The sequence below is a fragment of the Panthera leo genome, chromosome B3 (assembly GCF_018350215.1).
Source record: "Panthera leo isolate Ple1 chromosome B3, P.leo_Ple1_pat1.1, whole genome shotgun sequence".
NCBI classification, from domain to species: domain Eukaryota; kingdom Metazoa; phylum Chordata; class Mammalia; order Carnivora; family Felidae; genus Panthera; species Panthera leo.
The window spans coordinates 100,092,949-100,107,746 of record NC_056684.1 but is presented as its reverse complement, the minus strand read 5'-3'; the positions used below and the strand labels follow the sequence as shown (position 1 = coordinate 100,107,746).

Genomic DNA, 14,798 nt, shown 5'->3' with positions numbered 1-14,798 from the left:
TATGTGTGTCTCCTTAGAATATGTTTTGGGAGTGGCAGTTATTACTCCTGAAAGTACTTTTTGTTTCTGGATATTTGGAAACTGAAATCAAAAAGAAATACATCAAGGTTTATTTTGAAGAGTCATTATTTAACTAAAATTCCTAAATGTGGCTTCAGAAATTTCCTAATTCCAACTCTTAGAGGTAATTGTGGGGTGGGGCACAGTTGGTTACTTTTGTTTTGCTCCTGCAATGAAAGAATATTGTCTGATGGTAAAGGTGATGTTTAATCATGTTTAGATAACAGCAAGAATCTTGGAGGCCCACCAGAATGTAGCTCAGATGAGTCTAATTGAAGCCAAGATGAGATTTATTCAAGCATGGCAGTCATTACCAGAATTTGGCATCACACACTTTATTGCAAGGTCAGTGGTTCTGCTACTAAACATCTATGTATAAATCTTAATGTGTATGTTTTTACTTAATCTATTTCAATTAAACATTTAAAGTACCTGCTGAGATCCATTAAGCAATTTTACAGTAAAGAATATTGAAATGTATTTTCTATTCTTGTAATTTTTACTTTAAAAATTCAAAATGATTGGGCTGCCTGGGTGGCTCAGTCAGTTGAGTGTCTAGCTCTTAATTTCGGCTCAGGTCATGGTCCCAGGATTATGGGATCGAGCCCGGCATCGGGCTCCACGCTCAGCATGAAGCCTGCTTAAGATTTTCTCTCCCTTTGCCCCTTGCCCCCACTTGTGCATTCTCTCTCTCCCCCCAAAAAACTCAAAATGATAGCATTTCTATTTTTACTTATATAAGAATATCACTTTTTTGAGAGTTAAAGAGCACATCTTAAAAACAGGGACTCAGTTGGTTAAGCATTCAACTTTGACTCGGGTCATGATCTCACAGTTTGTGAGTTTGAGTCCTGCATCAGGTGAGCCCCACTTCTCTTTTTCTGCCCCTCGCTTCACTTGCACCCTCTATTAAAAAAAAAAAGAAAAACAGAGCAACATTCCTCCCACCCCCAACGTGTTTTTAAACATTTATTATGTTTTAATACTATAGGTTCCAAGGAGGAAAAAAAGAAGAACTTATTGGAATTGCATATAACAGACTGATTAGGATGGATGCCAGCACAGGAGATGCAATCAAAACATGGCGTTTCAGTAACATGAAACAGTGGAATGTGAACTGGGAAATAAAAATGGTAAGCTAGGGGTGGGCACCTGGGTGGTTCAGTCAGTTAAAGCATCCGACTCATGGTTTTGGCCCAGGTCATGATCTCAAGGTTTGTGAGACGAAGGTCCTGCATTGGGCTGTGCAGTGTTAGCACACAGTCTGCTTGGGATTCACTCTCTCCCTTCCTGCCCCTACCCTGCTCATGTGCACACTCACTCACTCAATAAATAAATAAATAAAATAAAATAAAATAAATAGTAAGCTATAACAATGTTACTTGAATTAATATATAGCCCTTCTGGGGCACCTGGGTGGCTTAGTCGGTTAAGTGTCCGACTTCGGCTTAGGTCATGATCTCACAGTTCACCAGTTCAAGCCCCACGTTGGGCTCTGTGCTGACAGCTCAGAGCCTGGAGCCTGCTTCAGATTCTGTGACCCCTTCTCTCTCTGCCCCTTGCTCTCAAAAATGAATAAACTTCAAGAAAGAAAATTTTTAAATATATATATAGCCCTTCTAAAACTTAAGAATTAAAAGACTTACAAATTCTATAGATTGTACCATTACCTCTTAAAGTAAAGTATAAAACATGGTTGGTTATTCATTTCCCACTTAAACTTGCCTAGTTCATAACTAGCCCAGTTATTAGAACTCTAAGAATATAATGATCTGCTTAGAAGATTGTTTTCCTGTAATGCTAAATCCCTTTCACTCCTAGTAGCAGCTGCTGTTTATTGAATGCCTACTCTGTGCCAGTCATGATGCTAGATGTTTTTGTATTTGTCCCCTATTTCTAAATCTCACCACAGCCTTGTGCGGGATAGTTGGATTGTCCCTACTTTACAAATGAGGACACTCACATGTAGAGGCCCGTGGGCCATGATTGCTATGACCACACACTTAGTCACAGAATCAGGATCCAAAGTCAGATGCTCAGGGGCTCTAAAACCTGGCACAGCTACTACTGTATATCATGCTGCCCCCAGACTTGAAGTACATAAGTATCATTTAAACAATCTTTTACTGATAAACTGTGTGTTTTAGGGACATTGGGTTTATTGTAGCACTTCCTATTACTGCATCGAATAATAGGTTACTTTTCTGTGGTTAACCTTGATCCAGAAGCAGATAACCCATCCTCCTCCTGATATATTGTAGGAGCCTAACACTATGTCACAGCACCTATGTCATTTACCTTCCTCGCGTCATATAGGCATTTTGTCATTTCTCATTATCACAGGGGTGAGTACAGTACAATAAGGTATGTTGAGAGAGAGACCATGTTCCCATAACTTGGTTATAGTATATTGTTATAATTCTGTTATTGTTAATCTCTTACAGTATCTAACTTACAAATTAAACTTTATCATAGGTATATCTGTAAAGGAAAGAAAAGCATAGTGTATGTAGGGTTCAGTACTATCCATGGTTTCAGGCATCCACTTAGGGTCCTGAAATATATTCCCCATGGATAAGAGGGGTTGTTACTGTATTCAAACATGATACCTAAAGGTTAAGTATCTGAAGCAAATATTAAATTAAATGCAGGAAGTAGGTTTTCTCTCAGGCCTTGAAGAGAGACATTCTCATTAATTGAATCACCAGAGACCATTTGGGAACATAATGACCTAAACCCTTTGCATTCAGTCTTCCTTTTCAGAACATGAAAACTAAAAAGGAGTCGGGGAGGGGCTAGTCAACTTGTATTCTTTTGGAACTGAAGGCATTATTAGTTTAGGATTAAAAAAAAATTGAGGGTCGACAAATAGTCTTGTGATAGGGCAGACATTAAATAGCACAGTAGCGTCACTTGTGCCTAACCATGTGGAGTTTTACCGAGACTGACAGTTCTTTGTCTTTGTTCCAGGTCACGGTAGAGTTTGCAGATGAAGTACGATTGTCCTTCATATGTACCGAAGTAGATTGCAAAGTGGTTCACGAATTCATTGGTGGCTACATATTTCTCTCAACGCGTGCGAAAGACCAAAATGAGAGTTTAGATGAAGAGATGTTCTACAAACTTACCAGTGGCTGGGTGTGAATAGAAATGTTGTGTAATGAAACTCCATGGCCATAACAATATTTAACTTTGAAAGCTGTTGTTTGTTATATGCTGCTTAATAAAGTAAGCTTGAAATTTATCATTTTATCATGAAAACTTTTTTGCCTTACCAGACCAGTTAATATGTGCACTAACAAGCACGACTATTAATCTGCTATCATGATACAATATATGGACATGAATATGGCACACATTCCTTAGGGCCAGGAATTGAAAAGGAAAGTAGTGGGCAAGTCAGGAACAAAACATCACTGATTTAAGCTAGCCAAACTAAGAAACTCAAGCCATCTACTTTAAAGCTATCCAGGGCTTAAACTATATGAAGTCTATTTATCATGTTTAATGCATGTGTTTTAATGTATGTTTAATTTGATCATGTGTTTTAAAAATGCCTACTTTCTGGTAGCTATTGATTCCCCATCCCTCACTCCCATCCCCAAATAAATCAGGCCTGTGGAAGATGCCTGATATTCAATAATGTTATTGTTTGACCTTGAAGGAAAATGCTATTGGTCCCTTATGCTTGGTTTGTTTTTGTCCTTGAATAAGCATGTATGTATATTGTCTTGTGTTTTGACTTTCACACCCTGTTGTATTACAACACTTTTAGTATTCACCAGCATATTCACTGTCTGCCTAAAATAATGCAACTTTTGCATTACAATATGAAGTAAAGGTCTATGAAGTATGCATTTTGTGTAACTAATGTACAAACACAAATTTTATAAATTGTACAGTTTTTTAAAAAAACTCACAACTAGCAAATGTCTTAGATGTAGCATCTTTGCATTAATTAAATGCTTTTAAAAATATAATTAATGTGCAGTTTTCATATCTGCTAAATTAAGAATGACTTCATTATAGTCATGATTTGCCACAATGTCCTTAACTCTAATGCCTGGACTGGCCATGTTCTTGTCTTTTGCGCTGTTACAGTCGGCATTGGTGCTATAGTCAAAATTCCTAGGTCACATAACCCAAGAGGGGGCTGGGAGGGGTGGATTACCAGTATTGTCCAATAATCCATGGTTTAAAGACTGTATAAATGCATTTTATTTTAAATAAAAGCAAAATCTTTTATTTATGTTTCTTTTTGTACTTTGTGTTTTTACTGTTTCCATAGCATTAACCGTAGAAATGAACTCTTGCCTTTGGGAAGAACTTTGCCTACATCTTGTGTTAGGAGAACAACTTGCTGGTATCCAGAGTATCACCAGATAGTTGATACTTAATCTCTAGGATAGATTCTTCCACCCCATTTTTTGTTCTACTACTTAAAAATGAACCGCATAATATTTAAATATTAGATTGTATAAAAAGAAATATGACAAATGAACAGACATTGTTGCCTCGGGCAGAATTTGTTTTAAACGGCAAAATAACTCCTGGTCTAAAAGACCACAACTCACATGTATGAATCTGCTCCCTGGTGTTAATGCTAATTATATCATTCAGGTGCAAAACTTCAGTCCTGGACTTTTTCCCTTTATCTGTTGCATTTAATCAGGCCAAGTCTGGTTGGTTTTTCCCTCAGGCAATCTTTTGTCACTGCTATCATGGACACCTGAATTCAGGTCTTTGTCCTGGGCCTGCCAGGATGCCATGGCCTCTAGAAGCAAAGCTCCTATCACCTTCTCCATGGCTTTTCTTTGTACTCTAAGGCCAGGTCATAACAATCCTTGTTCCAAATATAAGGGCTTCTTCCCATTAAAACAACATTTAAATAATGTATCTCCTTTTCTCATCTTAAATACAGGTCACCAACTTGTATAGTCACTTGGTAAAAGCCCTGAAGTAGATTTAGACGAAGGCATACTCAAGTCCCTTAGAGTCTTAAGGCCTCTGTGCAAGTGAGAATAGCCTCTCTCCTGATGGCTGATTTTTCTGTCTCGGTTTTGCCCCACTTGCCATACTGGCAATTTTGACATTAATTCAGTCCCAGCACAGCACTGGCTACATGCCACCCTGATGACCTTGGTTGATTACAGTATAACAGCCAAAGTCCCCAGGCAGGTGCTAAGAGGTCTCCTATGGTCTGTATCCCAGCCCGCATTTTTCTCATCTTCCAACAGCCTTCATCCCAAATTGGGTGGCCCACGTTCTCTGGACACACTTTACACTCGCCCATCTCCATGACGTTCCACAGACTTTCTTCCAGTCTCCCACCTGTTGAGATCCCATCTTTCTGGGGTTTTAGAAATTTTAGAAAGAGCTCCAGGGTTCTCTCTTCAATAAACACTTCTAAGTTTCCTTGCAGCCAAAAATTTTCTTACTCGTGAACAGCCACTAAATTTGGTCCTTTTTGGAACTTAAGAGCAATCATCATTATTATTGCCCATAATAATAAGCTACTCCCTTAAGGACTGGGTCTGAGCCTCATCGTTTCTACCTAGGATCAGTTAACACATATTTGTTCATTGAATATAATGATGGCTATTTTGGAAATCAAGGAATTAATACAACTTAGAATTCTTAACAGCATCAGCATGATTCAGTATGAAGGAAACAAACATAGTTCTTGCACACCAGTTACACGTGAGGAGACATGCTAAATACTTCCATATACACAGTCTCTTCTAAAGAATCACACAACCCATCCTCATTTTCTAGATGAGAGGCCAAGGGACCTGTTCACAGTCTCCCAGCTATAATTAATTAGTGTGAAGGCAGAGCTAGAAGTGGGACCCAGATTTCCTTCCTACCCAGTAGGGTTAAACACTTCACAAATCTTGAGGAACTCCATTGGTAGTAGTCCCACTACAGAAATGACATCAGTCCGTGAAAACAACAGTGGCCAGGGTTTCCAGAGACACAGTTTTAGGTTTCTGCTGTGTGGCTTAGTTTCATGTAAACATGAAGGCACTGGGGACAGGAGAACTACCAAGCTCTCTTCCAACTCCATTTCTCCTAAATCAGCAAGTTAGAGACCTGCCGATGATGTAGTTAATCAGTAATTTTAACTTGGTACAGATTATTTTTTACATAACCTTGAACTAAAAAGGTCAGGGACCTAGAGACATGAACTTAGTTTTTTCAGCTTTACCAAGGTAAAGCTGACAGAGCTGTAAGGTATTTAAAGTGGACATGTGGTGATTTGAATATATATATATATACATATATATATATATATATACACACACACACACACACACACACATTATGAAAGGATGGTCATTAATTAACACATTACTAGAGACACAAACTTTGTAGAAGGAAAGTCTCTTGGCGGTTCTGCTCTTAGACAAAAAAGCAACCTTGTGGCAGATTGTACGTTTTTATGTTTAACATAGTTTTTGTTCTTTTTTTTATGTTAAAAGACTTTACAAATCAAAACCACAATGAGATACCACTTCACACCTGTCAGAATGGCTAGATTCAAAAATACAAGAAACAAGTGTTGGTGAGGATATGGAGAAAAAGGAACTCTCGCACACTATTGGTGGGAATGCAAACTAGCGCAGCTGCTGTGGAAAACAATATGGAGGTTCCTCCAAAATTTTAAAATAGAAATCCCATATGATCCAGTAATCCCACTACTGGGTACTTACCCAAAGAAAATAAAAACAATATTCTAAAACAATTTTGACCTTTATGTTTATTGCATCATTACTTACAACAGCCAAGCTGTGGAAGCAACCGAAGTGTCCATCCATAGATGAATGGATGAAGAACATGCAGTAGACACACACACACACACACACACACACACACACACACACACACAGGAGTATCACTGAGCCATAAAAAGGGATGACATCTTGGCTTTTGTGACAGCATGGACGGACCTACAGAGTATAATGCTAAATGAAGTCAGAGAAAGACAAATACCATATGATTTCACTCACATGTGGACTCTAAAAAACAAAGGAAATGAATAAACAAGCAGAAACAGACCCATAAATACAGAGAACAAACTGATGGCTGCCAGAGGGGAGGCGGGTGAGGGATGGGCAAAATGGGTGAAGGAGAGTAGGAGAGACAGGCTTCCGGTTATGCAGTGAGACACGAGGATAAAGGGTGTGGCATAGGGACCACAGTCGGTGGTACCGAAACAGCACTGCATGGTGACAGCAGCTACACTGTGGTGAGCACAGCATAATGTATAGACTTGCCAAGTCACCATGTTGTACACCTGAAGCTAAGACAGCATCGTGTGTCAACCACGCTTCAAAAAAAAAAAAAAAAAAGCCTCATTAAGGTGCTTTTAATTCATTACCAGTTGCTGATGTGATGGGATCAGACCAACCTGGGTTTCTGACCTTTAATTTATCTGGAAGAAATCCCACACACAGTTAAAGACAAATGTTTAAAGTACTCAACACTATACCTACACTGATTATAGTACTTTCCCAGTGAAATGTTAGGTTTTGTAACGCAAAATTGGTTCTGATCCTCTAAGACGCAGTCCTATCCCATACCTTTCATAACCGTTTCTACCCTATAGACTTTTGACAAGGTCTGCTGCTGGTTTTAGATAATCACTTAAAACATGGTAACATCTTCACTGCTTTGAGAATTCCTAAGAGAACAGGGCTTTCTGAATTCAGCCCTTTGTGACAGCATCATCACTAATCCTTACTGAAGCCTTTCCTGCACGGATAACGCTGCTAACTGCCATCCGTGCTCTGCTTTGTTCCAAAAAAAAAAAATCCTGTCACACCCACCTCCCCAAACGTTTGTGCAGCTATTGCAGCCATTCCCTCTTTTTGCGGCTCTCCGGAACTGCAGTGGCAAGGACGAGCTGTGCCGTGTGGGCACAGACCTAAGAGACGTGGTACGATAATAATTCGGTCAATTCTTAATCTGCTGATAAAGGTCCAGTCATCTCTACACAGTAATATCCAGGAAGAAGTTGTTTACCGAAAGCCCCGGGCTCTTCAACAAATTAACTGCGTCTTCATCTCTTTGAACGGCTTCGGTTTGGCAGCTCAAGAATGGGGGAGGTGGTAGAGAGTGACAGGAAATGGGAAATTTTCAATCTGAGTAAAAGGAATGAAATTCTCAGAGTGGACTGCAGAGCCACCCAGAACAGGAAACAGAGTAGCAAAAAAAGCCTTATCTGGTGACCTTATTTCCCACTGTGCTGATTCTCCTCTGGCTTTCTCTGCTTTATTTAATAAACAATACAAAGTTTCCCAGGCTGAATGTGTACATGAAAATCCTCTATTCCTTTATTAAACAGTTACCAGTACGCATACGCTCAACTCCTAGTTGAGTTTCCCTTTTGATATTTGGGCACAGGCCTACATATTGCTAAAAAATATAAGCACTTAAAATAATTTGAGACCATTATCTCACGGAATCTAATTATAGTCTCATGTGGCTTCATTGGCCAGGCATTATCTGTATTACTGCTCAGGGAAGTGGTCCAAGTCCAATGTTAATTAAATTTATGATAAAAACAGCACAACCAACCAAACAAGTTTAACATACCTGTATTAATATGGTTTGTAGATACTGAATGATAAAGAAAACACTTTTTATGAGCACAAATTCTCATGTCAAATCTAAATTTTGTGAATTTTATTTTTATGACCAGAATAAAATTCAGGTAAACACATTTACTCTCAGGTTTACTGAGCAGACCATTTAAACCTTATTTCTGTCTGCCTTGCCTAATTATAAATTCAGTTAGCTCTTCGAAGGAACATTCGGAAAACACATTTCTTCTAATCCAGAAGAGCAAAGGGCCAATAGCCAAAACACTCCTAACAACCAAGAGGGGACAAACCTCACTGGATGGCAAGAGGTCACATCACACTGGACTCGCAGTGTAGTGTTGGCTCCGGGGTGAGTGAAATAACCAGAGTCCAAACAGAGACTCTAGGAACAAACTTGCACACGTATGGAAACTGGCTTTCTGAGAGCCAGTCTTGCAGATCAGCATGAAATAGGATTTCCCCATGAATGGTGCTGCTGATTATCTCTATGAAACAAAGGAATTTGGAGCACTACCTCGTACGTGTACAGAGTGTCCAAATCCATTCCAAATGAATTGCAGACTTAAATGTCAAAGAAAAACTGTAAAACTTTTAAAAGATGACAGTAGAGAGCATACTTATGTGACACTGAGAAAAGAGTTTGTGTATGAACAAGGCACCAAGAAGTACAAGCTAACTGTATCAAAATGAGAACTATAAAGATATAAAATGTAAAAAGGCAAATCAAATTGGGAGAAGGTATTTGTAACACATCATGGACAGAGGGTTACCATCTAAAACAGAAATACACACGGCTGCTCAGTGATGAAGCCAAAAGAAAAACGGACAAAACACTGGAATGGGTACTTCTTGAAAGAGGAAAACTGAATGCCAAGTCTACAAAAACTGCTCAATTTCACTAGTATTCTAGAAAATGGGAGAAAAATACAACTTTTAAATACATTTAAAATGTAGTTTCATATGTACCAGATTAGCAAAATTTTCAAAGTCTGACAATGGTTGGTATTGGCTGGGACGTGGAACCACTAGAATACTTATTGTTGATTTGAGTATAAATCGGAACCAAACACTTCAGAAATACTTTGACATCATCTGATAAAATTAAACGTATATCCTATGACCTTGCAATCCCATCCTAGGTATGTACATACCCTGGAGAGAAAGTCTTGCGTGTACATATCAGGAGACACGCACAGGAATTAGTGCATAGCAGAACTACTTATGATAACAAAACCCTAGAAACAACCAAATGTCCATCAGAGTAGAATAAATTCTAAGACAGCTGTAAAATGGAATCAAAATAGCAGTGAATAAGTTCCAATACACAAACAACGTGGATGAATCTCAACCCAGTGCTGAACCAAAAGTTTCGCTGCAGAACACACAGTATAATTTAAGTTGAAAAAATGTGCAAGATTACTGAAACACACACACACACACACACACACACACACACACACACACACACAAAAGGAAGTGGCAAATATTTTCCTCTTGTATTGGAGAGTAAAAGCTGCATTTTTAAAAGATAGATTGTTGGTGGGTTCTAAAGTTCAGCGTGACACGAAAAATCACTGTGACCTAATGGGAATACAGGGGTCTTGCTCTTAACCACTGAAAAGCTGCCACTGCTTTTGGTGTACTTTCCTGGGTCTGGACTAGATCAGCACATGAGTCTGGCCCCTGCTGCCAAGTGAATCGCTAATTGGCTATTTGGCTGCCCTAGTTTAAGAATGGAGCTAATGAGCCCAGGGTCAGAGGTTCAGTCCCCTTGTGGTCCAGCTGGCTTTGCTCTGTTTCATGCTCACAGGCCACACCATTATTCTGTAAATGTGAGGGGTTAGTCACAAGAGGGCCTGGGTAAGAAGAGAAGAACAGATCTATCAGCTCAACTAGATAATCAACTTTAAGCTCAAGGCTCTGGTCAGTATAGGCATGACAGTGTCATTACTCATAAGCAGTTGTGAAGATGTCAACCCAAATCGTATTAAACCATCTGGGTCATAGCAGAGGAGCCAAGGAACTTACGGATACCTTCTCTCACTGCCTGGATTAGTATAGAAGAAGTCCCTGTACTTGAGAAAGCGCTTCTATAGAGGCTGACTCTATGAGAGAGGAATTCTGAATGAGATGTTGATTCTCCAGAAATTAGGCTTTCATGATTTGAGAGTGCCTTATAAATGTATGAACATGAAGTCAACGGGATGGGAAATGTAGATAAGAACCATTGCTACAGAGCAGAACAATCTCGAAAATGCCTGGAGTCTATTTTGATTTGTTTGTTTTGAAAATGCCCCTCGTTCATACAGAAAGTACCAGATAAGGAGTGATTACAGGTAGGTAAAACGGTCAGAAGGCTTTTCTGAAAAAATCAGGAAAGCTATTTCAGGGCAGCTTCAGTGAGAAAGGGAAAGGCATGTAGTATCACGGACTAAGCGAGACCTACATATATGTTTTCCTACAAGGGGACATTTTGAAAAGCCACCATTTGTTCTGGGGTGGACAGGACCAGTTGATCTGTAGCAAAGATGGGGAAAAGGAAGCTAGCTCTTCAAAAATAGCCTCAACAGGAAAGAAACCCACTTAACAAGAGCACAGAATAGACAGCAAACAGCCTGTTTTGAGGTCATCTCAGGTTTGACTTTTATTCCTAAATCTCCAACTCAAGAAATAATTTTCTATAATCAGCCTATGTCTTCACATAAATTTTGCAAAAGCTTCAGTTTCAGGTATTCTCAAAAGAGGCCCTGCTGTCTTGTCCTAAATGTGTTATCTTTCTTTTTTGATTGGGCGTTAGTCTCATTTCAGTGCTCCAAGTATTTGGCATCTGGTGGGAGCTTAGAAACTTCCTTTTGCTTTCTCATAAATTTTGTTGAAAGCAACCACATAACGAAGAGCAAATACTTTCTACTTACTCTTAGCGGGAAGCTGGAACTGAGTTCTGTGTGATGCCCTGTCCAGACCTTGCTGTACCGTAGATGGAGGTCTACAGTGTCAACTTGACTCGACACATGCCCAGAATTCCTCCTATGAAGATCTTTAAAGAGGGAACTGGACAGATGTTTTCTTTAATTGTCACTGGTCAAGACAAATCTGTGGAATGAAGATCTTCTAGTTTTGTTTGCTTTTTTTTTTTTTAAGGCAAACAACATGAATTAACATTGTTTCCTCTAGTCCCAAGAACTGCTTGAGATCAAACCATGTTGATCTCTAAACAAAAAATGACTTCTAAACCTACGAGATTTGATTATAAACCTTGCCCTTGATTTATATTCTAAGAAATTATGCTAAGAGCTGTGCTCCATAAAAGCCCAGGGCATAGTCTTTTGCAATCTGTTAGGCAACTATTTTTAAAAGGGGGTGGGAGGGAGAGATGTGTATAATAACTGTTTGGCACATAATTCATTGAGTTCTGTCTCTAAGTAAGAGGTCAAAAATCCCGGGAGGCCAGTCAGTTCATTTTGTTCTGAGATCTGCACATTCAGATGTGCTCCTCAGTGAGGCAGGTAAAGCTGATTCATGGTTGGCTATTCTTTTGAGAAAAAGGAAGACACGTTTCTGGAGAGGTGAAAAACAAAGTGCGTTGCCAAAGCTGAAGATGGAGAAGTAGAAGGCAAGGAGCTATTACCTGTTTAATAAATCTAATATCTTGAGCACTCAGAAGAAGAATTGTATATTAAGGACCCAGAGATGAAAAGACTCTGATAATCATGCAAGATGGCACATTTACATGAGAAGTCTGGTATGTGCCACATGGCCATTTGTGACTAACTGCCAAGGGAGCAATGGAGGTGATAAGTGCTCACGGGTCACAGAACACTGGGGGCCAGAGCAGCCCCAGAAAACTGCCTGACGGGGACCACAGCGGATGGGGCTTGAAGGATGTGGAAAGAAGTACAGGGGGAGGGCAAGAAGGCAGGAGGGTTGGAAGGGCAGTGAGAAAATGCCAATCCTAACATGAGGAAGCAGTAGGTGCTCAATAAATATGTGTGAAAATACTTAATCGCTAAACTTTTTTAAAATATTTAATCCCTGAATATTTTGTCCCTCAAAGAGTGATTTTTTTTTTTTTTTTTAGAAAAAGCAACTGATTAAAATACTTAAACAGACAGATCCTGTGAAGTAATTTAGTATGTGTTTGAATTATTCAAGTGAAGCTAAATTAAGCCAACCGTTTCAAAAGTACAGACAGGGAAGCCAGAATGTGACGGAGACAAGCAAGCTACTGAAAATCATCTAGAGGAAAGACAGAAGTGTGAAGGGTCAGCTATAACTTTAATTAGCATCAATTCTTATATTATTGAAAAGCAGTGGAGGAACAAAGATGAGAAAGCAACAAAAAAAGTTTTACAAAAGTATAAGATAAAGGAGTTTAACATATTGAAGCTTCCAAGAACAAGATGTCATGGAACACCCATGGGAAGGCCAATTTCCATTTTAAAAGATGCTCCTTACATTTGGGGATGAGGAACGGGGAGGGCCAGAAACAGACATGAGCACGTGAGCACGTCCTCAGGGGAGGTCTGAAGGGAAGGAGAGAAGTCACCCCCATCCGGCAAGACTGCTGAAGCGTGGGAATCTCGGCAACACGGTGAGGGGTGTGCGGAGAACTTCGACCCTGAGCAGATGTGCCTAAATCTGCTTTTCTGAAACAAAATATATTGCGGTGCTCAGAGAAACTTCCGTAAGGGATTTGGAAACATTCTCACCACAACTAAGTCTTTAAAGCCAGCTCCTTCTGGCGAATTCCATTTAGGTCCTCTAAAAAAAAATGACACCAACAAGCAAACACTATAACCAACACTATTTAAAGCAAGAAAGAGAGACCAGTGGAGCCCTTCCCATCAGACAAGGCCCATACTCATGACCTCCAGGGGAGGTCCCTGGGTCCCCACAAGCTACTTATTATTTTCCAAGTATCTCCCAGCCCTAGAACTACAAGGGCAGTGCTCAGTCTTACCTCCCAGGGCCTATGAAATATTCCTCTAATGAATGAGGGAGAGAATTCCAGCTACACAGAAAAGGATTAGCCTTTAGCAATGTGAAAACATGGAGGTGAAAGTTGCTAAGGGAAGAAACTCAGAGGGAATCTTACGTACCTCAGGCCTGAGATTGAATATGGTTATATGCTTGCTTTTTGTATTAGCCAGCTGGGGATTATTTATTTTGCTATTTTTAGGTCCAAAAAACTTAGACTTCTCTCCCTACCACTAGCTGTTTTGAAGTAGAAAACGGAGCCAATTTAAATACTAGCCCAAGCAAAACATCCCAGAGACAGGTGTCCTCAAAAGAAACAAAGAATACAAATTCAAAAAACAAACAAACAAGAAAACAAGATTTCAGGATCATCTGTGTTATTGTTCTTTCAGTTTTATGTTAGGGATTTGTAGTGGGTCTCATGGAGATAAAGTTTTTTAAACCTGAAGCAGAAGAGTTCACTGCAAGGGCAAGAACCCTTTTGTAATTTCTTCTCAGACACACCTTCCCCAGCCTGACTTCATTGTGTTGATTCCCCAAATAGGAGGCACAGTCCCATTCAAATTAAATAGAAAACAAATTAAATAAGAATAAATTTTGTTAGAGTGATCTCTGCCACATTTTCCTTCCTCTAGTAATAGTAACCAACATTTATTGTGCAAGAACTTGGCAAAATACTTTACACATATTTCATCTCCTTGAAGCCTCACAAAGGGACTTGGGCTATGGAGAAATCAAGGAATTTTCTCAAAGGCACACAGCTAATAAATGGTTCCAAACGCTTGTGATCTTAAGCCACTGTTGTTCTGCTCCATTAATATGGATAATCGAATATTACCCAAGTACAGCAGCAAGAACAATCCATGATCCACCCATCCAATTAACTTTTTATATTAAAAAAAAAAGGTTTTTTTTTAACGTTTATTTATTTTTGAGAGAGAGAGACAGAGAGCAAGTGCAGGAGGGCAGAGAGAGAAGGAGACACAGAATCCGAAGTAGGCTCCAGGCTCTGATCTGTCAGCACAGAGCCGGACACGGGCTCAAACCCACAAACTGAGAGATCATAACCTGAGCTGAAGTCAGAATGCTTAACCGACTGAGCCACCCAGGCACCCCAACTTTTTATATTTTACAAACATGTTTTAAAACTTTCAT

General features: G+C 39.5%; 1 protein-coding gene across 2 annotated transcripts in view; it reads left to right on the top strand.

The window, feature by feature from the left end:
• The window catches only part of FERMT2 (FERM domain containing kindlin 2), an 84,004-nt gene extending 79,695 nt beyond the window's left edge, over window positions 1-4,309 (top strand). For both annotated transcript variants that reach the window (XM_042943257.1, XM_042943258.1), the window contains 3 exons: window positions 281-405; window positions 1,052-1,193; window positions 3,031-4,309. In XM_042943257.1, the coding sequence (XP_042799191.1) occupies window positions 281-405; window positions 1,052-1,193; window positions 3,031-3,204 (441 nt within the window). In that variant the 3' untranslated portion in view covers window positions 3,205-4,309. The remainder of the gene's footprint in view (window positions 1-280; window positions 406-1,051; window positions 1,194-3,030) is intronic.
• Window positions 4,310-14,798: the final 10,489 nt, after the last annotated feature.